At 38.1% G+C, this 27,817-nt stretch overlaps 1 protein-coding gene across 3 annotated transcripts in view; it reads left to right on the plus strand.

The window, feature by feature from the left end:
• The window catches only part of SGMS2 (sphingomyelin synthase 2), a 45,032-nt gene extending 17,654 nt beyond the window's left edge, over nt 1-27,378 (plus strand). For all 3 annotated transcript variants that reach the window (XM_018926793.3, XM_050973852.1, XM_009101262.4), the window contains exons 2-6: nt 8,236-8,870; nt 9,625-9,742; nt 11,493-11,646; nt 15,403-15,569; nt 16,532-27,378. In XM_018926793.3, the coding sequence (XP_018782338.1) occupies nt 8,416-8,870; nt 9,625-9,742; nt 11,493-11,646; nt 15,403-15,569; nt 16,532-16,735 (1,098 nt within the window). In that variant the 5' untranslated portion in view covers nt 8,236-8,415 and the 3' untranslated portion in view covers nt 16,736-27,378. The remainder of the gene's footprint in view (nt 1-8,235; nt 8,871-9,624; nt 9,743-11,492; nt 11,647-15,402; nt 15,570-16,531) is intronic.
• Nucleotides 27,379-27,817: the final 439 nt, after the last annotated feature.

The raw sequence follows: 27,817 nt of genomic DNA on the forward strand, positions 1-27,817 counted from the left end.
GTGTGCTAGTCTTCTGTTGTTGGCATAGAGGGTAAAATATTGGTCAGAATACCATCAGACAAGGGTGTGTGTGGGTGTGTAGATATGGGTGTTTCTGAAAGAGGTGTTTCTGCTGCTTGAGTCTTTGAGCACAAGTAAGTGTTGCTGCTGTGTACAGAATCACAATTTGTAATGTGCCACATGAACTGAGGGATGTGAGTGAAACCAGCTTGTAGTATGACACTAATTAGTTTTAAATATGCCCTGTCCTAAGAATTCATGCAGGGTGAGAATTACAATCCTATGGTTTTCAAGGACTATTTTCTGTTTCAGGCTCTTTAAAAAGTGAGTTATTAGGTAGGAGCCTCTGTGTATACCTCAGTGCTAAAAAAACTTTTCTCTGGATTGTGCAATGTTTATATGCATTACTGCTGATATTGTAAAATGCTGTGCAGATTTAAGCAATTACTGTCCTCTCACTTTAAATTTCTAAGGAAGAGGGTTCTTGTTGCTGCAGAAAGTACACTAGAATGTTCTCAGAAATGTGACCTCTTGTTTGCATGTGGGAAAGGCTGTGGATGTTGTCTGTTTGGACTTCAGCAGGGCCTTTGGCACTGTCTGCCACAGCACACTCCTGGAAAAGCTGGCAGCCCCTGGCTTGGACAGAAGTGTCTTTGCTGGGTTCAGAGCTGGCTGGTGGCCAGGCCCTGAGAGTGGTGGTGAACAGTGCTGCATCCAGCTGGGGCCAGTCAGCAGTGGTGTCCTCGGGTCTGTGCTGGGACCTGCTCTGTTCCATATCTTCATTGATGACATGGATGAGGGATTGAGTCTTTCATTAGTAAGCTTGGGGCTGACACTGGGCTGGGAGCCTGTGTCGATCTGTTGGAAGGTAGGAGGGCTCTGCAGAGTGACCTGGAATGGTTGGATGGATGGGTGGAATCCAGTAGGATGAAGTTTAATAGGTCCAAGTGCCAGGTCCTGCATTTTGGCCGCAATAACCCCTGCAGCATTACAGGCTTGGGATGGTGTGGCTGGACAGTGCCCAGGCAGAAAGGGACCTGGGGGTGCTGGCTGACAGCCAGCTGAACATGAGCCAGCAGAGAGTCCTGGTGGCCAAGAAGGCCAATGGCATCCTGGCCTGTGTCAGGAATAGTGTGGCCAGCAGGAGCAGGGAGGTCATTCTTCCCCTGCACTCAGCACTGGTGAGGCCATACCCTGAGTGCTGTGTCCAGTTCTGGCCCCTCAGTTTGGGAAGGACATTGAGATGCTGAAGCGTGTCCAGAGGAGGCACCGAGACTGGAGAGGGGCTTGGAGCACAAACCCTGTGAGGGAGCTGGGGGTCTTTAGCCTGGAGAGAAGGAGACTCAGAGGTGACCTTATCACTCTGCAACTCCCTGAGAGGTGGGGGTTGGTCTCTTTGTCTAGGCAGCACTGACAGAATGAGAGGACACAGCCTTAAGCTGCATGAAGGGAAATACAGGTTGGATATTATGAAAAACTTTTTACAGAAAGAGTGATAAAGATCTGGAATGGTCTGCTCAGGGTGGTGGTAGAGTCACCATCCCTGGGTGTGTTTAAAAACAGGCTGGATGTGGCACTCGGTGCCATGGTTTAGTTGAGGTTTTAGGGCATGGGATTATCTTGAAGGTGTGATTCTGTGATTTTGGTGTTGGCACAGCTGCTTTTTGGAAGTAACATAGGGAAAAAATTTGACAGGCAATATCTTCTTAATAATTACTCAAATATTTTTAGGGTATATCACAGATCAATTTACTGATTACGTAACTTCCTCTTCTAGCTGTTTGATAGCTGATAAGCTGTCACACAGTCACTTTAAAGCACACATTAGTCACTGTGACTCCTCACTGACCTGTACTGAAAGTGGTGACTAATCTCTGGGTCTGACTTTCCGTTATGAAGTGCAACCTTTACCCTCGGTAACTAGGTGGAGGACTTTACAAAATAGTCTAAAACATTCCTGCCTCCCATGCTGGGTTCCCCTTACCTCACAGCCAGTGTCTGCAACTTTTGAGTCAGCTAGGAAAGATTTGAGGCATTTGTTGTGCTGCTAGGCTCCTAACAAATAGACTTTGCTGTGTCTTTGAGAAGAATCTTGCTTTCGATAGTGGCTTTTAAGCAGTGTTTGTGAAGCTCTTGCAGAATGAAAGAAGCCAGCCTGTGCATAAAAGCCCGATCCAGAGGCTTATTTTGGCATTCATTTCTGGCATTTTGTCTGATGAAACTGAGGTAGAACAGTGACTTCCATACTTTGTACAGTGTTTATAATAGGCTTTTGTAATGAATAGAAGGTGGTTATGAGCCAAACATTTTTTTTGCAATGTTACAAAATATGCAGTGGTAAAGAACCTTTTTGCCTTTATTCAAAAGCAGCTGATTCAGAGCTTAAATATCACTTTAGTTTAGCAGACCTTTCTGTGCAAATCTGAACTACTAAAACAGTCTCATTTTAGAGAGTATGGGTTAAGCAGGAAGAAGACTTAATCTTATTTTGCTGGTATAAAAGTTATGAGGGAGTCTTTAGGCTTTAATGTTTGAATAACAATACTTCTTTCAGCTCTGTTGAAAAGGGATTTAACAGTGTGCATTGACAGTGAAGGCAGACAACACTGTCCTGAGCTGTATTTTATAGGAGCATAGTCATTATTTATTGGGAAGTGATTATTCCTCTTTGCTCAGTACTACTTGGCTGTCTAGAACACTGGTGAGTAGGTTTGCTGTATCTGTATCTGGTATACTGTATCTGGTTTTTGGTCCTTGACCAAGGCAAAACATGAAATGGCAACAAGCTCAGCAGAGGGACCATCAGGGGGTGGTCAGGAGGCTGGAGCACAGGCCTCAGAGGGGAGGCTGGGGGAGCTTGGGTTGTTTCAGCCTGAAGACGAGCAGTCTCAGAGGTACCTGACTGCAGCCCCTTCATACCTGCAAGGATGCCATCAGGAACATGGGGACCAGGCTCTTCACAACAGTGGGAAGACGAGTAACAAAGGCTGTAACTTCTAATAAGAAGTAGAGACAAAACCAGTAGATTTAACAATTAAAAAGCAAGCAAAACAGCAAAAATAAGTCCAGTTTTCAGTGTCAGAACAGCCATGCAGTGAAACAAGCTGCGTGGGGAGGTTGTGCTTCTTTGTAGGCATGAAAAGTACAGCTGGATTGAAACCCTGAGTCACTGCTGATCCTGGCCAGAGACCCAGGAACCTCCTGAGGTTTCTTCTAACCTGAATGATTGTTTATTCTGCTGGTTCTACAGATGTACGACTGACCATTCTCAAAACACTTGTTTTAGGGAAGACTGCAGATAAAACCAACTTTGTCATGTACGTATGATTTATTTCTATAATGAGTTATAGTAGCACTAAAAGATAACAAATATTTGACAGCTATTGTGATCTTGTTTCTTGAAAGATAAGGATAATACTAGTCACAAGGAAACTCTAGCCATGTCATGGTGTCACCTTTAAGGACATCAGACTCTTAGTTACCAAATACAGTCCTTCAGAGTCTGGGGACCAAACAGTTCAAGAGTTTGAAGATCCCTTCATGCAGTTAAGGCAAACCTACTCACCAGTGTTCAAAATGATAAAAGAACTTGAAGATGCTTTTTCTCCTTGCTTGTTTAGTTTCTGGAGATAGATTGGATGAGGTTTTAAAGACTCGCTCTAGTAGAAGGCATGGCAGGAGAGTTGGAACTAGATGACTTTTAAGGTTGTTTTCAACCCAAACCATTCGGTGGTGCTACAAATGGGGGGGGGGTTTGGTGCTTTTTGGGACATACTGTTTCAGAAACCTGGCACTGCTGTAGAACACACTGGATAATGAATTACTAGGAAAATGAAACCTAACATACTTTTTACTATTAAGAGGTATGAAGAAACGGAATTCTACAGGAGTGGTAAAACTTGGTTTGTACAAATGTACCTGTAACTTTGAAGCTTTTCTCCTCTATTTAGTGTAGGGATTTAGTCCTTAAAGATGTCTTCTGTTGGTACATTAGTAATCCTAAATAAGGGACTTGCAAAATCCCCCTCTCAGGGTAGAGGGAGTAACTGCTCTCTTTCTACTGCTGAAAATAATTTTATATCATATAAGTAGTTCATGTTTTGTTTTTTTTTTTAATAAAAAAGCTAACATTCACTGCAAGTGATAATGTGATGATAATGAACGGTACTTCTGTAATCCAGCTGTATTTTACTTGCAATTCTTTAGCATCACAGCAGTTGTCTTCTGGAGGTTTTAGGTGGTGTTGGGCTTCTTTTTTCTTCCTTCTAGCCGCCTGCATGCTGTGAGATGTACATATGGCCTGGAAAAAGGGATAGTGAGATCTGGAATGCCTTCAAAAACCAAAATTAAGGGGAAACCTCTAAAAGCAAGTTTTTATTCGTTGCTGTCTAAATAACAGTGGTAACCTGGCTTCTTTTTTAGTTTTAGTTCCATAGGTAGCCCTAAAAATTTAACTGATCAAAATACAAGCTAGCTAAAAATTGTCTCCTAGTAACTATGTGATATAGATAAGTTACTTCAAATTGTACTTTGTTTGCAGACCCTTTTTCTTCAGTTACCAAATACAAGAATACAGCTAGATCAAATGTTTGAGCCAGCCTTTACAAAAAGCTTTAAAATAGTACTATGATAAGTCTTTTCCATTTAGTATATGAAAGTATAGTTTCTCTTAATGTCAGAATAGATCAGTGTCACTGTTTGGGATATTTTTGTTCAAATAGTGTTTAAACAGGTTAAGAACTACTTATTTGAAAACCCTGTGCAAATTGTGACTATTCAGTCCTTCATAAATTTTAGAAATTAAAATATTTTGAGAAATGTTTGAGTTCCAATACTGGATGAGAAATACCATTTGGGAGCTAACTTTGTGAAAGTGACCTTTAGATGAAAATTGGATGACTAACAAGCTAAATAAAACTCTGTTATTCTTAAGTTCTAGTATAAAGAGCCAAATGCAGACATGCTTTCTGGTGCTTGTCTCAAAGCTGTGCCCCCAATCAACTATTTTTTTTCAAATTACAGTCAAATGGGGATGCAGAAAACTAAGGGATGCTGTTTGCATGGGAGCAGGTAGGAGCTCAGGATAAAATTTTAGGACACTTCCTCTTTTAGCATATTTTAATTCTAGAGATTTTCTTTGAAATATGTTGTTCCTTGAGGCAGTTACGATTTTTGCTGTAGAGTTGCTGCTTAAGAAGTTTTTCCTTTCTTGATAAGGAAACATTCATTTTTAGAAGGTATAAAAGTGGTTCCAAAAGGAAAACTTTTTCCTAAAACTTGGAGGTGTCTCTTATAAGGATTTTATTTATTCTTTTGGGTTACTTGGCCAGTTTTTTCTGAGTTTGAGACTTCCTCAGTAGCTGCTCCCTATTTTAGAGCAATTTAGTATGCTTTTCAGACCTAGGTGTTGGCAAGATGGCCAGATATAAGCATTGCTGCCTGGTTGCTGAAGGCCTTCTGCTAGGCAGATGGTGGGCTTCTACTGGTTTTGATATGGGGATGTTTTGGACAACATGAAGCTAAAAGGAACCACTTTGGGTGGTGAATGGATATTTGAACTGCGGACAGGAACTTGGCAGAAGAACCTGTGCACTTCTGGGGAGTTCCTTTTACAGCCAGTAGCAGAGAATGATTAGGCTTTTGGTGCTCTGTATCTGTCGCTTCTCTGGCCAGTCAGATTGGCAGCAAGGGGCTGAGAGACTTTTGTCTTTTTCATCAATAGAGTTGCTAATTTCTTTTAGAATATGGGAGAAAGAGATTGAAAAGGTACTATAAAGGGAAGTACTTACCTTCTTACAGATCACTCCTCAGATGATATATAGCACCTTTAATTATCAATGTAAACAAACTTTTGGCTGCAGTATGCACTCTGCTTGAAATAATCTTGATGAGCCATCAGAAGTGGTAGATCAATGTGCTTTATAATCCATTTTAAAGTACCAGGAAGGAACACAACTTTCTCCTGCAAGCTGTAGCTATAATTGTTTTGCTTGATAAGTTAATATGAGAACATGAGCACCACTCTACTTTTTAGGTTCCTATGTTATTGTTCATCTGTACTTCAGATACTCTTTGATCTTTAAGGCTTACTTGGATGACATTAAACATCTGAAAGTAAAATCTTTCACCTATGTCACTAGGCATGGTGTTTGTGGGGAAGAGAAGGAAATAACTAAGGTAGTTTGCTCTCAGTTAATGCATAATTCTAATAATGTTTCAACTGCACAGGATGTAAAATTTACCAGGTTTTGCTGATTGCTTCCTCAGTGGGTGCTATAATGTAACATAATGGTGAGAATTGGGGTCTTGACTTAGCTGAATGCTAGTTACATGCATAACAAAACATAAGCAATTGGGTTCAGTTTTTTTCTGTTCTGTCATATGCTTAACTTTAGTACTAGACAGAAGGAATAGAAGAGTGTGTGTGTGTTAAGAAAGACTTGTGAAAGCTGAAATACTATTCTGGTATAGTTTTGATTAAGGCTGTTGCTTCTGTAGATGCTCTAAAAGGGTATTTTTAGTTGTAGGAAGCATCAGAGAAGTTGTTGTCTGGCTGATGGGTTAAACATGCCCTTTTCTTAGAGATACAGAGATCACAATATGATTGGTAAGAGGGGGAAAAAGCGTCAAAAATCACCACTTGTTTTCTTGGGTGTTTATTGTTTGTATGTGTTGCGTATGGATAGTTCTCATACACGTCTTAATCAGGAATTTAGAGAAGGTCAACCAGTAACAATGGATTTCAGAAACACTGATGGGGGATAAATTTAGAAATGCTTCTCAGCTATTTCAATTTTATTTGTACGGATCTCATATTTGGGATCTGAACTTTTGCTGCTTCTCTTTTTCAGTGGTTGGAGCAGCACCCAGGAAATCAGTGAGATTTACGTACTTACCATGTTATATGTCTTCTCTCTTTGGGTGGGGTGAGGCTGGAAGGACCAAAACACAATCACTTGAATTACCAGGCTCTTTTTGGTTTAGATTGTCCTGTAAGCAGGTGGCATGTTCTTAAGCAAGTCCTGTGGTGTATGGTTAGGGAGACTGGCAGCTCTAGCTGCCATCATGGTGACTAAATTGCACACAAAGCATGGCAAACTGGCAGCCTGCAGTTGGCATGCAGAGACTTGAGGGGGTTACAGTTCTGAACTTCTCTTGCAGGAACTACTAAAATAAGAGAGAATCACAATTTATTGGTAGATGGGGAGCAATTTGTACATGGTAATACTATTTTTGTTATAGGAGCTGAACAGAGTAAGAAAAATAGGTACATCACAGCTATGGTAAGTGGTTTCACAGAACTTTAAATATGGGGAACTTGCCTTTATTTTTACTAGCAAGATGTCTGTTCACTAGAGATGAACTTCATTCTTTGCTCCTTGTAGAAAAACATATCCACTTACCTGTTTTTTTAGCTTGCAAAACTTTTATGAATTAGCAAATGCAGCCTGAAATAAATCCTGAGTAATAATGACTTTTTCTATTTGTTCCTGTTTAAAAACCATCTAAATAGATTTGTTTTTAAAGCAGCTAAAGGGCAAAAACAGGTTCATTTGTCATTTGTGTGTAGTGTACCATAACTAAGAATTGAATCCAGGGCTATATTTCTCAGTTATCTGAAATTTCAGACATTAAGTGGGTATTACAATGGCTATATAAATGCATTTTTGACTTGATGGAATACTCGTTTAGATCTAATGAAATTTAATGGAGCTATCTATTGAGTAGATTTTCTAGATGAATCTAAATTAATTTATACACTATAAAATTCAATTCTGTAGTGACCTTCTGGTTTTTGTCCTATCAGCTGAACTGACTGGATTTGTCTGATCGATATGGACAACCCATATTAATATCTCTAGCAACCCTATGGCCAAAATCAGGACATTTTGCATGGAATATCTCTTAGGAGTAAAATTCAGTGTTGCTGCAAATACAGATTAGCCTTAATTCTGATAACTGATAAAGCAAGTGATGTCATGATCATTAAAGTCTGTGGATCTAGTCCTTTAAAAAAACCCCAAGCCTAAATTGGTACTAGTTCTTAAACTGATACGAGATTTATCAAGTAGGAGTTGGCTTGAATTATTTCACAGTAATTTGCCTTTTGACTGTGTTTCTAAGTAAACTTGAATGGAATTGAAATACTTAAAAATGCCTGTTCTGAGAATATTTTTTTCTGTCACATTAGTAGTTATGAAGGCCCTCAGTATCTGTTTTGGTGTTTTTTTGCAGATAATTCAGCTCTAGAAGAAAGATTTGTCTTCACAAATTCCTTTGAAAGCACAATGGATGCATTTTAGAGTTCTACAGAAGTCATCTAGGAACAAGAATATTGGACTTTGAGGAATAACAGAGTTCAGGGAGCCCAGAAATTGGTCACTAATAAAGCCTCTTTGGCCATACAGCTTGGAAATGAGTACCATTGAGACAGCAAAGCTTGAAGAGCACATGGAGGGTCAGCCAAATGAGACTTCTAATGGCTACTCACGACCTACTCTCTCAGTCAGTGAAGAGAACAAAAATGGCACCAGCAAACCAAAGGGCTTGTCTAATGGCTTGCGAAAAACAACAAAGAAGTATCCTGATTACATCCAGATTGCTATGCCTGCTGAATCTAGGAACAAATTTCCTCTGGAATGGTGGAAAACAGGCATTGCCTTTGTCTATGCTCTCTTCAACTTGATTTTAACAACTGTTATGATCACTGTAGTCCATGAGAGAGTACCTCCAAAGGAGCTAAGCCCTCCCTTGCCTGACAAATTTTTTGATTACGTTGATCGTGTGCAATGGGCTTTTTCTGTATCAGAAATAAATGGAATGATACTACTTGGATTATGGATATTCCAGTGGTTGTTTCTTAGATACAAGTAAGTTAGCAATATTTTTCTTCTCTGCTGTATGTTTTTACACTGCTCATTTTGGGTAGAAGAAATCATACAGTGAAATCTTGAATAATGTAGAATAGGGCTGGCAGGAAAATAACAAAGGGATGGCTTACTTACAAAATATTATAGAGTGTCTATGCCAGATATGGAAATACAGGTTTTCTGATTATTGAATAATGTCTTTGAATTCTGAATTTCTGACACCTATGTTGTACTATTCGAGTTTATTCTGAGATTGGGCTTTTCAAAGTGTGTTTACTGAGCTGGGGATGTTGAAACTGGGGAAGTCATGATGGTGTAAGAAAATCTCATCCAAATTTGAGGAAGAACCAACTGTCCTCTACAGCTAAATAGAAGTTTTCTCCTGTGTTTTTCTTAAACTACATATATTTAAGTCAAGAATGGGGTTGTAGTATGGGGACTAAAAAGAAATGGGGTTGTAGTATGGAGACGAAAAAGGTCATGGATTTGAGGAAAACTGCCTGGCCACACCTGTAAGTTAGACTGAGGCCATCTTAAATTGGTGGTAGCTTCACACTATAGGTATGAACAAGACTAAAAGCTGAGAAGTGATATTTTAATATTTGATTCAGAGAAGTGTGTGGTGAAGAGCTTGGGTGGAGCTGCTCTTTCATCTAAGGGTTCACCTGTCTAATGAAGCTAGAGCTCTGTAACTGTTCAATGTCCTGCATGTGAACTTTGCACTCAATCTGTTTCTCCCTTTCCTTACTTTCAGATCAATAGTGGGACGCAGGTTCTTTTTTATAATAGGAACTTTGTATCTGTACCGCTGTATTACCATGTATGTTACTACCTTACCTGTGCCTGGAATGCATTTTCAGTGTGCGCCAAAGGTAAGAGTCTTTGCCCCTTGCTTCTTGCCTTAAGTCTCTGCATCAGTCCTGATGGCCCCTCAGATCAAATAGAAGATATTGTTTCAGGTATTACTAAATAAAACAAATTACTTTCAGTTGATGTCTTCAGAAACATAGGTAGTGATAAGCCGAAACTTGTGTAGTAGTGGAGCCTCAGGTTGTTGATGCAGCTGTGTGCTCCCTTTCAGATCATCTTAGGCTGAAACCGTGCTGCTACTAAATCAATTAGCTTGCTTTTGAGGCTCAAGCTACTCACTCTTAATACTGTAGCAATATTTTTTTCTTGTGTGGTAGGATACCCCAGGTGAACACTGTAATATTTTTTTCTTGTGTGGTAGGATACCCCAGGTGAACATGTAATTCATATGCAGTCTTGTGTTGCTGTATCCCTGTAAAACCCCACACCGTTATGTGCTCTGCCAGGTTTCCCACACTATTTGGTCAAGAGCTATTGCAGTCCCTGAAGTCAGATGCCTGTCTCTGCTTCCAACCTGCAAAATATATAGGAATGTGACTTAAACAAGTTCAGCTCTGTAAACTAACTGATAAATACAGAGACATGGATGTGCTAATAATTTTACAAAAATATTTTAAAAATTTAATGACATGTTCAATGGTGACAAAAAAAGAGTTGTTACTCCTACTTAAGGTTACTAATTAAAAGTTGTAGACTTAAAATTCCTTGGAACAAATCTGTTGTATTAGCTGTACTGAAAACAAAGTATTGCCAGTTCAGTGGGGGGGTAAATTTGTCACCTCTTGGATAAGATTTCTAGCCTTGAGTTTCATGGCTGTTGTTTTCTACATTGAGACAACTTGATGATATAGTGGATGAATTACTTCTCTTATGAATCAGTGTCTATTTGAAAATGTTTTATTTAAGTGCCACTATTGTAAAGATTTAATGGTTTTGTTCTATCAGCTTGACGATGACTGTGTAATAGACTATATTGTGGAGTGAAAAGATGTAATCAAAGGAAAATGCAAATGTCTCTGCTAAAAGTGCATTTTGCTAGCATGAAACCAGGATCAATTACTTGAACTCTGGAAAAACACTTGATAATTCTTCTGGATTTTTTTTTTTTGTTGTATGTGAATATTTTTCTGATTATGGAAAATGGTTACCCATTTTTCTTGGGTTTTTTTCCTAGAGTTAATTTAAAACAGCTAGATAAAACTGTCTAGTATCTATAGAAATCAAAAGCTGGTCCTAATACATGCTTTAAAAATGTACATCCTCCAAATATGAGTTAACTCCTGACTGAGTTTGTAACTAAATCTAAAATGAAGCAAGTTTGAGGTTTTTACTCAGTAGAAACACTGGTCAGCTCTGGACAGAATAACAGAATTTGTATGCAAGGTTGTTCCAGTTTTTAATGCGTTTCATTGATTCTGTCAACTGCTGCCATGAGAGATCTGACCTTACAAATTTTTAATGTTTACTGTTTCAGTGTATCCTGCATTTCCCTCTCACACAATGCATATTTTAAAATAGCCTGGGAAAGTATAGATTGAATATAGATCTAAAGTATAGACGGAATGCTAGTGTTACCAAACTGATCTTTATCCCCTGTCAACTTTGAAACACATGCCGATTTAAAAATATGTGAAAGAAACCTGAAAGAAAATTAAGATAATTTGTCCTTTTATCCCTGTCTCCCTGACTCTACATGTGTTTGGGCAACAAGTTTACTTGAGTCACTTATGATACTTCTTTCTGGTGTTCTAGTTGAATGGAGACTCTCAGGCCAAGGTTCAGAGAATCCTGCGACTGATTTCTGGTGGTGGTCTATCCATAACTGGATCACACATCCTGTGTGGAGACTTCCTGTTTAGTGGACACACTGTAGTATTAACACTGGTCTATCTGTTCATCAAAGAGTGTAAGTGATTGAACTTCATTGCACTTTTTTGTTCATGTTCATTGTACTGGGAAAACAAATGGCAAAAGTACGGGTAAAACCACTCCCCTCCAAAAGTTATATGTCAGTTGCACACAGACTGTATTTATGTGGGTTTGAAACACAAATTAAGTGGAAATGGAACTGTGGCTCTAGTAAAATCATAAAATAGATAAAGTAGATAAGGTTGGAAGTGACCACTGTAGGTTATCTAGCCCAACCTTTCTGCTCATGCACATTTCTGTAGAGCACATGGCACAGGATTGTGTCCAGACAGTTCTTGAATATTTCCAGTGAGGGAGACTTCACAGCCGCTCTGGGCAGTCTGTTCCAGTGCATGGTCACCTGCACAGTAAACAAGATCCTGCATTTAGGTAGAACTTCCTGTGCATGATTTCCTGCTTGATGCCTCTTGTCCTATTGCTTGGCACCAAAGAAAAGGGCCTGGTTCTGTCCTCTTGACACCTTTCATTCAAATATTTAGACACATTGGTGAGGTTTCCTCTCACACATCTCCAGTCTAAGCAGGCCTATTTTCCTCTGTTGTTCCTCATAAGAGAGGTGCTCCGATTTCCTAATCATCCTCATAGCCCTCCACTGGTCTTGTTCCATATCTTTCTTGTACTAGGAAGCCTGGAATTCCAGATGTGCCTCACTGGGCTGAGTAGATGGTCAGGACTACCCCCATCAACCTGCTGGCAATGATCTTACTAATACACCCCAGACTACTCTGCCTTTTTTGGCTATGAGGGCGCTGCTCATGGATAGCTTGGCCACCAGGACCCCCAGCTACTTCTTAGCAGAGCTGCTTTCCAGCAGGTTCACCCCCACCCTGTAGTGGTGCGCCAGGTTCTTCCATCCAAGTGCAGAACCCTGAACCTGCCCTTGCTGAGTTTCAAAGGGTTCTACCCTGCCCAACCCTCCACTGTGTGGGATCTTCTGAAGGGCAGCACAGCACCACTCCTCTGGACCCAGTATGAACCTTTGGGTTGAGGTAGACTGTGCCACTGATTAAAAACCCTCCAAGCCCTGCCATTCAGCCAGTTCAGTACACCCTCACTAATTGTTCAGCCTTGCCTGTGAGGATATCATGGGAGACAGTGTCAGAAGTCTTGCTTGAAGTTCATATAGACAACATCCAGTTGTCTCCTGTTATCTATGCAGCCAGTTGTCTAGATTTTAAAAGCTATCAGGCTGATTAAGTATGACTTCCCTGTGGTGAATCCATGCTAACTGCTCCTGACCAATGCTTAGTGATGGCCTCAAAGGTGAGCTGTTCTATCACCTTCCTAGGGATTGTAGTAAGGCTGACTGAAAGGGTTATGGGCTTTAATTAAGGGCTAAATGTGGCTAAACATGTCACCTCTATCTTTATCTAAGTGTTTATTTCTTGATTAAACAAGATAGCTTTTCATCATTTGTTGACAGATGATTTAAATTTTGGATAAAACATGCAGTAGTAGTTGTGCACACTGACTGTGCAGGTTAGCTGCAGGGGGTTATAGGGAATTTTGTGCAATGATGCTGTGCTGAAGCCACACTTACACTACATCCAGAAGCAAAGTGACTTTTCTTAGGTGTGCTGTACATTAGTTACTGCAATCAATGAAAAGTTAATTCATAATCTTTGGATGTCTTGTGCTCAAGTCTCCTATTTAATGGTTTTTGTAAGAATATATGATAAGAATAAGAATTTGGCAAGCATGCAGAAGATGCAGTTATGGTTTCTCCCTTTGCTTTACATTTCTCTGGGGCATGGGAGGAAAAATCTTCTGTGCTGCACTGAGAGCATCTATTAAAGTGTTAGAGAACTTAGCTCTGACTTCCAAGTCTAATATATGGTAAGCAGTGCTTCTATCCTGGGAGCTTGGCCACTCATGAATAGGTAGTGGGCAGTTCCCTTCTCAGTTCACAAGTTTGGAGTTGGAGTCTTCCCTCCTATTGTTATATCCCAAACTATGCAAATGCTAGCTTGGCTCATGAGAATGTGGAATTCTCATTGAAACAAAAATAAGACTAAGCAGCATTAGTTTGATGCATTCCTTTTATTAAAGTGTTCAGGGAACAAGGTGCTGCAGTGCTGCATTCTGCCCTAAACAAAAAGCACAATATAAAAGGGCCTCTTGAATGTGATGAACTCCACATTGCAGATTTGAGATGTTCTTCTTTGAATGAATAGTGATTTAAGATGCTGATTATAGTCTGATGATTCTTAGACTTAGGTCTAACAATCATCATTGATTGCCTTGTTTTGTCTGCTGTGTTGTATTTTAATGCTATTCACATACTTAGTTGTACCAGGAAAGATGAAGACAACCCAGTATTTTCTGGGCTAGTTTCTCTTGTCCTTTATAATATAAAGGGATTGGTGCAATTTTATCATACAAATTTTTGTAATAAGCTCTTTGCTGCCTAATTGTTAAGCATATATTTTGCTGAAATTGTGCTCTATAAATGAGAAATGCATAGCTTTCCTTTTTTACCTCCCATATAATGACCAAAACGTTATCTGAACTAGGGCAGAAGCCCTATAATTGCTCTGAATTAGAGGCTGCTTGTGGCAGTCTTTTTTGCTCTTTCAGTAACTTGTCTTTGGTGTAAGATGCATTCTGAGGTTTTTATTTCTGGCTTAGTGGAGTTTTTGCTCTGCTTATCTCTTCCTTTCATACTCTGCCATTTTTTTCACTTATTCTCTGAACACCTCATTTTTCACCAAAATAGTTATTCACATTTTTAGCCTTGGTGTGTTTGACTTTCTCAATGCTGTTTTCATCAACTTCTTCAGATTGCTCGGCTTCTTATCTTAAAAAAAAAAAAAAAAAAAAAAAATTAGTAGATGGAGATCTGTCTGGAGGGTTTTGGGGAGAGTTAAGAGAATTTTTTTGACACTCACCTCAAAGTGGCACTACAGTTATTGTTTTGCACAGGCCTCTGAGAACCTACTGGGTAGGCTTGTTGAGATCAGTAACTTTTCTGCTGGTATCGTATGAAAGTAAAGGCTGACCATTGCCCCACAAGGCAAGAGGTGCCAAAACCTCCCACTGTGAGTGAAATGAAGCCAGTTAGCCTGTCAGAAGTTATGAATGATCATTGTGACACTCAGGCATTTTTTCAATGGGGAAAGAAGTACAGGAGAACTTTTCTACTGAGGTGGCATTTTGAATAGCTTCACTCCCATTTGTTAAATCTTCCATTAAAGGGTATAAATTCCCATACTGCCCTTTTCTGTACAGTGTATTTTGTTTCGTAGAAGTGAGGCTTCATGCAAATTAATTAAAACCTAAGAATTAAAATGAATGTCTTTCTGTTTAATTTGTGATCAATTCTAGAGACTTGAGTTTACTCGAATATAGACTGTGAAAAGATTAAATACAAAGTTTGTTTTACCTCAATTTTATCTCTTCCTCTGCACCCCAAATCCTAGAAATGATTTAACTGGAAAACTTGACTAGAAAATGGGTGGCGCTGTTGTCTAGCTAGCCCATCTTGTGCTCACTTTAAAAAGTAAGAACATTGCAGTAAGTTTGTTTAATTCATTATGTAGATTCATACAAATCAAAACAGGGGATCTGTACCAGTGTGATAGCAGGGGATCTGTACCAGTGTGATATGAGTTATGTTTTCAAATTTAGCAGCCTTAAGTTAATTTTCTTATCTTTCCCCCTAGCTTTTGTGGATTGTTAGAATAACAGATGGCTTTGTGCTGTGTTTTTTCTCCATCACCTCCCTGTCTCACAGATTCACCGCGTCATTTCTGGTGGTATCACTTAATCTGCTGGCTGATGAGTGCTGCTGGCATCATTTGTATCCTGGTTGCTCATGAACACTATACCGTAGATGTCATCATTGCCTACTATATCACCACGCGGCTCTTCTGGTGGTACCACTCCATGGCTAATGAAAAGGTGAGTGGCCTTCCCAATCAATGCGTAGCCTGCATTTGTTAAAATTGCCTGAACTTTAAAGTAAGTTCTTCATCTCAGAATAAAAAGATGTTCCATATTGAAGTTTAATCAGAATGGGCAATGAATTTCACTTTGTTGTTTTTTTAAGTAAATAATATTAGTCTTTAAAATATTTTTTGAGCTTTTATGGTTTTGATGCTGTAGTTGATGTATAGAATACCCCTTCTTTTCTCAGCTTATGAATAAATAGTAGTTGAGTAATATTATTTCTGGATAACTGAAATTACCTTGACAGTCTCAAGCCACGTCAAGGGAAATATAGGTTGGATAGTAGAAAAAAGTTTTTCACACAAAGGGTGATAAAGTACTGGAATGGTCTGCCTGGGTAGGTGGTGGAGTCACCATCCCTGGATGTGTTTTAAAAAAGACTGGATGTGGCACTCGGTGCCATGGTTTAGTTGAGATGCCAGGGAACAGGTTGGACTCAATCTTGAAGGTCTCTTTGAACCTTGTGATTCTGTGATTCCTGAAATTCTAATGACAATTCTTGTGTAAATGTCGTTAAAGGTACACAGTTCAGAAGCTGGTTGCTGCTGTTGTTTCAGCAACACTTTCAAGTAGAAGCATAGCTCTTTAGCCCATTTATTCTAATTATCAACTGTTACTCATCAGTGGAAACATGACATGCCTGAAAGCACTCATATTGAAAAGTCTTGAGTGCTTTGTTTCCCCAAATTTTGCACAGCAACAAAGCATCCCTTTGTGGTAAAGATGCTCAGTTTGTAGTATATATTTGGACTCTAATGTCTGTCTCAATTTTGTGTTTTTAGGCTAAATAGTCAGTCTTTGCAGAAATGCATGCACACACATTGCATTTTTGCTGTTGTCTTGACTATGTAATTGATGATAAGCCTGTAAACTGACAGTTGCCTTTTCCTCTTTACATGCTTGTACCAATACAGACTTTAAAGGTGTCTTCGCAGACGAATTTTCTCTCTCGAGCATGGTGGTATCCAATATTTTATTTCTTTGAGAAGAATGTGCAAGGCTCTGTTCCTTGCAGTTTTTCTTGGCCAATATCTTGGCCTCCCAGCTGCTTCAAATCTTCATGCAAAAAGTATTCACGGGTTCAGAAGACAGGAGAGGACAATGAAAAATCTACCTGAAGAAAAGAAGGAAAGCATCTGCTCTGGTTTTTTCATTTTTGATTTTTTTTTTACCAAAACATTAATGCTGTAACCAAAGTTCTTTAAAAGACTGTAACTGAAGAAGTGGACCAAGCTTCTGTGCAATTGATGGAAAGACAATTATAGACACATATATTGCATTTCAGATGTTTTCCTCTCATCCAGCTGTACAGACCTATTCTACTCTTCAGTGCTAATGAAATGCACCACTGATGGGATTTTTTTATTAAAGAAAAAAATGGAGCAGGATTGTGCTTTATTAATGAGATAGAGGTGCCAAAGACCACAGTAACACTTCCATTACTATCATTCATCCACAGAAGCACCCAAAAGTCTCCTCTTCAGAGCTCTGGAGTGTGTAATGGCAAAAACATGCTAACATGTAAAGGCACGATACTGGTGTATTGAGGGGTATAAAAAAATAACACAGTTGTGGGAAGTGGTTTGTTGCATTATTCTTGCTAATGTAGGTAAGGCCTTTGTGTGACTGGCACAGCTGGATGCAAGTCTGACTTTTTTACACACTGTGGGTATGAATATCTTAGGACCCTAAAATACTACTTACCACCATTAACTCCCATGTATTCTACTATATACCAGTTTTTACATTTTTATTAGTAATTTTATATTTAAATAGTTGTTACCTGATGAATTTGCAAATTACAAACAGCTGCTAGCATCAGAGCTCAAGGAGCCTAAAATTTTATTTTTAGTAAGAGACACAGTTTCAACATCTGAATCTTGAATTACAGCTGGCCTTGTGTATATAGCTCTACAGTGCCTGTCAGTGTATATAGATGCAGATATACACAAAAGCACATACCTTAAACAAAATTTTTTACTGGAAAGAGTAATCCTAAAGTTCTTGATGCAGGCGCAAGTTGTACAGTTCTCACCTGCTTGAGGAATGCAAGGCCAGGTCCAAATGGGGCTACATTTAAAATAAACATTTTAATTTTAGTAGCAATCTCTTGCTGAAGCTATGTAGCAGGTTTGCTTGGGAGCCATAGTTCTCCATTGAACTTCTCTTTTTGCCTTTTACCTCTTGACACGTGTTTCTGTGACTTACTTTAAAAAAACAACCAAACAAAAAAGTGCTAAGATGAAATATCTACAACAGCAGCATTTCTTCTATTACAACATAAAATAATTTAATCTTAAATGACACTGTGGTAGACCTCAAGAACAGATTACCTTTTTTTCCCAGGGTTGCAGTCCAGCTGAAATGGCTATCTAAACAAGTTGGCTGAGAATGGGGGAAACTACCATGGGGTGAACATGTAACAAAACCACAGATTAACAGCTACCTGTTTCTTGTTGGTTTATGTTGTTTTTTATTGTCGTGAAAGCAAAGTAGAAAATTAGCCCACCATGTTTAGCCATTTATATTCTGTAATAATTTCTGCAGTTACCTCGAGTATTTTCAGATATTCACTTAAAACCTAATGAAAAGATAAAACTGCATTGAGGTGATACTAATATAAATGAAATGCTGCATATTTTAAGAATGTCTTGAACTGAGTGACAAGTGTGAACACCATTTAAATAATAACTTGTTTTTAAAAAGTCCAGGGTTAGTTATAAAATGAAATACAGAGTATTCAAATAGAATAATTTTCAGTTAAGGGGATCATTTCTCTGAGTTGTACATGAGAATATTTTTGTGCATTTCAAGGATTTTTGTGCATTATCAAAATAATACAATAAAAAGTGTTCCTTTCAATACATTTTTGGAAAAACTTAGTTAAGAAAGAAATTCTGCTGCGGTTTGGTTTTGTTATTTAAAATTCCTTTAGTAGACTGATAATGGCCCCTGAAGTTGTGTGTATATGGGCATATATGTGCTTTCATTTGCTTGCTTCTAGCAGACCTTGAACAGCTACAAAGCCAGTATCAAAAAACTTTTGAAAATCCTTTTTCCCTATCATATAAATGAATCTGTTCAACACCAGTCAGTAGATCTCCTGAGATACTTGTTATAACAGTACTACTTCACAGATCATAATTTTTAAAGCTAAAGTCTAAGCTTTGTGATACCTTAAATATGGTCATGTTAATCCAATTGTAGTAATACTATCTTTTTCGAGTTATGAATGGGTTTCATTAGTAGTCACTGTGCCTTGAAAATAGCTTGATGAAAAGCATTACCTAAGAAGCTTAAGCAGTGGTTTTCATCTGCTGGCTGTAAAATAAACACTTTGACAGTGGAGTTTCTGTAATAGATCTGCAAAGCAGGCTTTCTTCATGCAGGATGAGGTGTTTGGGGTGTTTTACGCTTGTTCCTGTTTCTGAAGGAAAAGAATGTCCAAGTGATGAAATAGAACCAAGTACAGACTCTGCTTTTGTTGGGCTGTGTGAGCTTTCATTCTACTGCTGAATTTGATAGAGACTTCTATTGTAATACAACAGGAAAGTTTAAGTAGCAGCTCTAGCTCAAAATACTTGATTCCTGTTCTGGCTCACTCCTCCCTTAAGTATTTAATATTTATCCATTGTATGAAAGCTTTCAAAGGGATATGTGTCTGTTTAATTAGCAGAAAGCCCCAATTTTCTATTCTCTTAATAGCTTTTAAGTGCTTTACCAACTTGGATGGTATAGCTGTATTTGATGACTCTTTAGACCTATATGTAAGGTGATAAAATGGGGTAAGTAATGATGTATTCTAGTTCTTACTGTTATAGTCATTTATCCAATATAAACCACAACTGCTGTGTAAAAATGACTAATTGTAACATCTTGGTGATCATTGTATACAAATACCGTGAAGCTTAAAACATATTTTCATCATAAGAAGCAAGAGAAATTTAGACTTCCCTTAGGCCTACCATTAAGTGGTCATTGTATTATTTGGTCTGTATATGCCCAATACTTTGCAGTGTCACTAATTATTTTTTTTCTAGTTACAGTAATATTTCTCAGATGTCACATGAGCTGCCCCTTTCCTGTGACTATAACATGCTCCCTCGACTGAAGAGCATTTATATGTTGAACTTTACAGGCACTTCATAAAAAAAACCCACTACATTTGTGCACCTACCTATCAGTATGACTTAAATGCTGATGGGCTTTCTTAAAATGCCTAACATAAATTTAAATCTGTATTTTAAATGTTAACTTGAGCATTTAAAGAAATGTGCTGCTAAGTGGTCATGCTACAGGGGCTTACTCCTAATGCCAGAAATTAACATCTACTTGAAAGCGCTGTAAATGGACGCCTTTTTCTGTACGTGCTTAGCACTCCCGTGTGGACATACATGGTACTAACTGTTAGTCATCCACTGCTGCTTTCTTGGAAAGATCGCCACGGGTGGCGCACTAGCAAAAATAGCTGTGGTAAACATTGCTATGAACCCTAGTACGGGATTTGCTGCCCTCCTTAAAAAAAATAGGTTGGAAGAGAAGGAAACTAAAAAAAGTTTACGCTAAAATACACTCTCTTCATGTAGTGGAGAAATAAAGCGCAGCAACAGAGACTGAATTAGGAAGTCTTAAAAGAGATGAGAGGCCATTCTCTTAATTGGATTATTGCAAATCCGCTTACGAGGGTCTTAAATCAGAATCTGTTCAATCTCTGGCTTTCTCTTATCAATAGTATCTGGCTAGACAGTTTATCCTAAGTTGTTTGGTGCTAACCCAAATTCTTTTTTTCATTTCATTACATGGGATTTACTGTTCTAGAGACAGTTCCATTAGCTTCAATGCAAGTTGAAGTCTTTCCATTATAACTCTAAATGAACTTTCCCGTGGCTCTGTGTTGGTTTTTATGTTTGAGGTTTGCTTGCAGGATTTTTGTTTTTTGTAAAAGGGGTTTTGGTTTTTTGTTTTGGTTTTTTTTAATGCATAAGCCTTGAATCTGAAAGATTAATGGGCTTATTTTGGAAATGGGTCCAAGCTGCCAGATGGACTGGAACCATTTTGCTTTACCGGCAGATGTAATAGTTGTAAAACTCCATTGTCATCTTGATATTTTCACAATATACATGTTTTGGGCTTACCTAGAACTCTTACATGGTCACTCAAAATTAGAGTGATGCTATGAGATTGAACACTTCTGTATTGAAGTGTTCTATTCCAGGCATTGTAAAATCAATGTCTTAAATTCAGTTACTGAGAATAGGGATCTTAAAAGTAAATACTCCTATTAGGTGTCATTCAAATGAGTATTGTTGCTTAAGCACACATGAGGAAAAATATCCTAGCATGCCATTCAAGTAACTTTGCTTACAAGTAAGCCTTCATGTGCCACTCTATGCTGCTTCTTAGAATCCAGAGAGAAGTGCTGTGAAACAGCATACAGGCATTTGTTGTAGTATTTATAAGGAAAAGGAAAGAAGATGAAAACACGGAAGTAGATGGTGATCATGTATTGCTTTTTGCATGAAATTGAGCTAAAACTACACCTAACTTGTAAGAAGTGTAGATTTAAAATGTGTAATACTTCTGAGAAAAAAAACCTATAAGGAAGCAGTAGTATTAAGCATATCATTCTGTGGTATAGATGTGTATCTGTGCTGGCTCTCATCCATAATTTACAATATAAAAACAAAACCCAACTCAGTGAGAAATGCTTGGAGATTGAAGTACTTATATATTATCAGTCTTTTATAGGTTGTTCCTACAAGCTGTCACTAATAGTTTCTAAAACAAGAACAAAGTGCTACAATGCTTAAAACGTACTTTTTTCTAGTTGGCTTCAGTTTCCATGGATTTAACCATATGATTAAATCTCACTAACCTAGAAAGCAGCACATAAGGATGTCAGGCTGGATACAGGTAGCTCATGTATTTCAAGGAAACTTTACAGTTTTGAACTCATCTTTTCTAACTAAACATTCAATGCCTGAATAATTTTTAAAGATGGAGTAACAATACTGTGAAGTCTCTAATGCATATATGAAATACTGGTGTTGAGGATTCCTTCTTTCTACTGTAAGTCAGTGATTAAAAACCCACAAAGGTTTGTTTTCAGTGAAAATTTAATTGGAAAGAACTTGAAGTTGAGCAAATAGCTAGCTGTTTGTTTTCTGTGGCTCTTGGCTGTGTACTAACCTTTAAGGTGCAAACTAGGTGGGAGGAGAGGGTAAGACCACTTCTTACTGGGAGGAGCAGTGTGTGACTTTTTGAATTAAAATTACATTGGCTGCATGTTACATGCAGTCTTATCTGTACTACAGTTCAAAAAAGATGCTGTATTATACTACTATAGTTAGTGTTTGCACTTTTAAAAATGATTCTGCAGTGGCTGACCCAGTCCTTTGCTGGATGAGGAGTGAGTGTTTTTGTCTTTTTCTTGCTGTCTGTATGGTGAAATGTAACTGGTTTTAGTTCTGGTAAATGTCAATGAAAAAAATTGCAGATCCCTTGGATACAGTACCTGAGGTGTTTTAAGGTGTCTGTGCATGTGTTTCTTCTGGGAGAACTATTCTTCTTCCAAGCTGTGCCTAAAAAATAATAATGTTAGCTCTTGTATTTTCTCTCAGCATAATATGGTCTTTAGGAGGTTAGCATTTGTGACACTGCAAAGAATTACTACAGAAGAATCTCCCTTGTGCCAAATGAGTTCAATTTTCACAAAGTATCTTTGAACTATGCTTGAAGATGACTTTTGGGTTTTGTTTTGGTTTTTTTTTAATTAAGAGAAAAAGTGGTCAGAAATGAGTCTGAAATAAAAGCATCTCCAGCAGTTGGGGTCAGGCACCATGCAGGCACATGGGTGTGGAAAGGCTTTCTCTGGCATAAGCAATATTGGATTCAGTACACAGTGGCTTCCCTAGGAAGGCAAACCAGGTTGTACTTGTACAGTACAGATGGCTGTGAGCCATCCATCCCTCCCTGTCCTTTTGAACTTCTTTTGGGCTGACAGTGCAGTACTAAAGGTGGCAATAGTTAAAGAGAGAAGATCACTTACAAATCAAAACTATAAATGGGGCTGAAAAGGCAGATCTCTGTAAAACCACTCATCAGAGAGCTGCATTCCAATTCAGCAGAGCATACAATTGGGTGCATACAATTGGTTACTTGAGATGTGCAAGTTGTATTTAAGATGAGTGGGACTGTTTGGTTCTACGTTTTTGGGTTTTTTTTAATTAAAGGTGGCAGGTGTGCTGAGAATACCAAAAGAAAAGTTTATTTCCCTGCTTACTTTTACCTCTTCCATTGAAGTGTTTGTGTATGAACCTTAAACAATATTACTGAACTCCAAACCCTCATTACATTTTGGGTAACTTAGCAGTGGTTTGTTACTTCTGTAAAAACTGGGTTTGCATTTCACTTGTTTCAGTTTGTTGCCACTCAGAATGATGCTTATGCTGAAGCCTGTGCTGCTTTAGACTCCTGTGTAGCTACATCTGCTTCTACTAATTGTATTTTCTAAATATCTCAATACAGAAGAGTAGAATTTACATTTGAGAAGACTTCATAATTAGCCCTAAAGCCGAAGGCATTCTTGTCAGAGACATCTTTGCACAATTTGTACTTGAAAATATTTTCAAGTTTTGAAACCTAACATGCTAGGACATACTTCTTTTCCCTCAGGAATCAATTCTTGCTTCTTAAATGTTTAGCATATTTGTTTGTGTTCATTTTCATGATTCAGGAGAGTATATGTGAGATGTGAAAAAGGTTCTGCTAGCTTTTGAGGTCAGGGTTATACCAAGGAACCTGAAAGTAAAAGCAGAAATACTGATTTGATGGCTGTGGTTCTCATGCTTTCCATGTGACTTTGAAAACTCTCCAGACTTCCCTAAAAACAGCACAGGATCTCACTTTGGCTGCAGCGTGGTTTCATCCTTGTCAGGTGACAGCTTTTCTTGCAGGACTTCTCCTAGGTTGGGTTGGATCCTGGTATCCATAGCTCTTTATGTCAATTGGAGCTGTATATCCTACCTTGTTAAAACTAGGCAAGAAAACACATTGGCTGCTGAGGAGCCCTCCAAGGTAATATGAGAATGCTGTAATGCCTGCATGGTAAGAAGCTGATAAGATGGTGTTGTTTGTAGCTTCAGGGTCCAGTTCTGTAAACACCATGGAGCAGATACTACTACAATAACACACTGAGAAACCTTTGGTGCTGTAGTTTCTACTGATCTTTGCAAATTGGGTGTCATTTTCATAAAAATTCTTCACAATTAGCAAGAGTTGGATTTTATGTTGTAAAACTTTCAGGATGGCACTTTATAACTGATATTTTATCAGGTAACTGAGTGTTATGGTTTGCTGCATATGTGCAAGAGGTACCAGAGCTAGAGCTGTGATTTGTGCTGCAATCTGTTCCCTGTGTTAAAAAAACCCAAACCAAAACCAACTATTGCACTAGCTGTACTTTAAAAAAAAAGCAATAATGGGAGCATCTTGTAGCTTTTCCCTCCAGAGGTGCTGTCATGGTCACTTCACTGTCAACTGTGAATTTGGTAAAACATGTTCAAGAAATTGTCCTATGTGGTTTACTTGTTTACTTGGCACACGCAAGTTGAAATTTTTTTTATTGTCAGCCTGTGTACTAATGAATACAGGTGCACTATTTACACAACCACCCACATCTTTAAAAATCAAAAACCTTACATCTATTTATGGTGCTAATAATCTCAAATATTATAAAGAGCTGGTATTCTCTTATTACACATGAACACTAAGGAAAGCTGTTGTGACCCCTTTCAATAAAATAAAATTTCTCTACATTTTAAGCCTGTTCCAAATGCTTTTTATATAAATACACTTTTCTATTTCTGTTTTATATTAAAATGGCAAAAAATAGTATTTTAATGCAGGAAAACATTAGGAGTATGTACTGTTCTAAATTACATGTCCAGTTCTAAATTTTCATACATTTAGGATAGCTCATCTTCTGAAACTGTCTAAAATATAAGAATTTCACTAGGTAGGATTAAGGGACAGGCTGGTAGTTTAAAATAATTCTCTGGCTTCATCATCACTGTTGAATCCTTGGGGACAGAGGGAGAGGATGTGAAATGGACAAAGCTGTATTAGGAGGTCACTGATTATATAGTGTAGATGTATATTTTGCTGAAACTTTAAAAAACCCCAGACAGCTTGCGATGGATATGACCATGTAGCTGTCTGAAGAACAGAAGTGAAAAAACATAATCGTCAAAGCAGTTCACAGTAGGACATTATAAAAACATGTGAAAAAACCTTAAACTATATTGTTTAGATTGTGAAACAACAAAGTAATTTTCTAGCTTTGTTTGAAAGCTTCACAAGCAACTTTTTCTTAAAATAGTTTTTCATCTTGTGCCTTCTGTTGCAGAAGTTATTGTTGCCTTCCCCCCCACCGTTGGTTGTGATTTTATTGTACATAATGGACAGCGCACATCCAGATCTTTCCAAGAGGTGTTTTTGGGCAGCAGTACCTACACTTTCTATCCACAGAGAAAACAAGCCTTTAGTTCTTGTTAAAGGCCCTTATTTGTGAGCTTGCAGTTGTGAAGTATCTGCTTGTGACATGTGGCAGTCCTGCTGGAGTCAGCTCTTAGATGAGCATGATGCCCTTAATTCATCTGGACATGTGAGCGTGCAGAGTAGGTGCCATGCCCAGCTGCACTGGTGGCACTGCAGCACACCCCTCTGCTCTGAAATGGTTGTACCCCAGGTTGCTATGCTTCATATACTAGAATAAATTCTCTTTTATCACTTCCACCTAGTACCTCCAGAAGTAAGAGGGCTTCTCTAAGATCTATTTGATGGAACTTCTATATCAGTGCAATGAATATTCCATGTTTAGAGTAACTTAATTTAAAGCAGAAACAAGCCCACCACCTAGGATACAACCAGGGCTGGGTGGGGTTTTTGTTGTGTGAAGGTGGGTAACAATAGTCTAGTAACAATAGTCTGGATTGTCTTCCTACTTGTCTCCATGCCTGCTTTTATAGTAGGACCCTTGGAAAAGCCAAAGATTGAACAAAGTTGTCCATAATAGTCCTAAGCCACTTTGAAATATAATTTTCCTGTCTTAATTACTAGATGCTTCAGAGAAAATGAATTGTATTTTTTTAATTTACAAAAAAAGTCTTATAAAAGTCTTGCAATACTTACAGAAATACTAAGAGGCAAATGGCTGCATGTTTCAATGCCCTGCAAAAACAAAACCTTTATGAGCATGTGACATGCACTTGACAAAAAGTGGGTTTTTTTAGCTTTAGCTGCTGTGTTACACTAGTGTCCTAAAGCATATTTCTGTAACTCAGAACTTTCAAATACTTTCAATGTGTTTTTGACAAGGAGAGTGTTTTTTATGAATAAAGTGCCTGTGGGAGTAAAAATCCAAAAGTTGCATGCAAGCTCAAATAAAGCATATAAAACCACAGCCCACACTTGAAGAGAATGGGTGCTAAGTCAGCAGCTGCATAGAACAGCTGGTCAACAGTCCTAAGCATTGATAGGATTCAAAGATTAAGTTTGAGCAAAGAATATTATGTTGCTTTTGAGAGTTTACTCTGTTAATTAAACTTCCAATGCTTCTGCTTGGGCCTTAACTCTGTAACTTGGTTATCTTTAGGGAAAAATTAGTTCCTTTGAACTATTCTATTTTTAATACTTTTTTCATGATAGCCTTTACTCTGGTGGGGATGTTTGTTTGCTTGTTATATGGAGCTATTTTTTGACCTGTTAAAAGTGGAGTCACCAAATGCTTTGAGTGAGTTAGTGGTAAAAGAGTTTGACAAATGGTGTTTCCTTAAGTGCAGAATTAAAGGGGTGTGATTTTTATTACACTGATGCTAGGACTGAACAGGAAGGATTTCCATGGATAGTACTGTAGTGCTAAAGCTTGTATATGTAGTTAATAGGAGTATGCAGAATAGTAGTAAAGTACTTGGATATGTTTTGCTATAATTTCATGCTTTAAAAAGAGGCTATTTGGTTCTAACTTAAATTGGAGAAACTGATTTTAATGTTGCAACAGCTATTATTTTAACTTGAAATATCCACTTATCTACTGGTATGTTAGAGGAAAAGCTCTATTTTATCACTTAACATTTTGAAATTAATCACATTTTCTATCAAAATTAATGTGCAATTAAATCTCTGGACATCTTAGAATTAGCTATATGCCACTGAAACCAAACTTTCAGCTGCATACATAGGGAAGTAAGGCATTTTTTAAATCTAGTTCAGCTTCCTGACTAGACTGAGAAGGAAGTGGGGCTAGATTACTCTTGTACAAAGAAAAAAGACAAAAACAGTAATGTGTTTCAGCTGTGCTGAATACCTTAGCTTCTTATTTTCATACTACAGAACTTACACTTTTCTGGAGAGTCAGATTTAAAATATCCTTAGTTCAGCTAAATTTTCATCTGTTTTTATATATTTTTTCTAATATATGCATTTTATTTGTATACATTGTAATTAGCCACTGAATTTCTGCAAAATAGGGACAAAATAAAAGCTGCATTCTCTTCTGCCAGTCAAAATCTGGTTTTAGTTTTTCTGTTTTGTTCATTTCATGGCTGATAAAATGTCCACTTGCTGTTTAGATTACAGAGACAGTTGCCTTAATTGCTCAGAGGAAAACTGGCCTTGACCATTTAAAGCTTTATGTATTTCTGAAATTGCTGTAACTTCTGTATAATTGCAATAAAACCTTTTTAATACAGTTCAGCCACTATTTTATGAGCAACTTCTCACTATCTTTACTGAATGTTCAACTGTTTGTTTAGCAAAACCCTTTTTAATGGGAAAGCTCCCTTTATTCTGTCCAGTATTTTGTATTTTGGGGATCACTTTACAGAAGGAGCACTGTGGGCAAAATAAATACTTTTCTCTGTTAGTGAGGGTCTATCTAGAGCGCTTACTACACCCACTGATGCTGCAGCAAATTATTGGGAGGACCAGACAGTGGGATTTTTTTTGACGTTTAATTACCTCTCTAGGGGTTAAATTTTATATTGCTGATCAGCTGGGAAAAGTGCACTAAGGTGTTTACTAGAGGGAGGGGGAAGTTACCCTCAACACCACTTTTGGGTGGGTTTGGGCTGTTCGGGTGTGTTTTGGGGGTTTGTGTCTGTCTTTGGGGCTTTTATTATTATTTTACTTGAGGGAAAGGA

The sequence above is a fragment of the Serinus canaria genome, chromosome 4 (genome assembly GCF_022539315.1).
Source record: "Serinus canaria isolate serCan28SL12 chromosome 4, serCan2020, whole genome shotgun sequence".
In the NCBI taxonomy this organism is placed as follows: Eukaryota; Metazoa; Chordata; class Aves; order Passeriformes; family Fringillidae; genus Serinus; species Serinus canaria.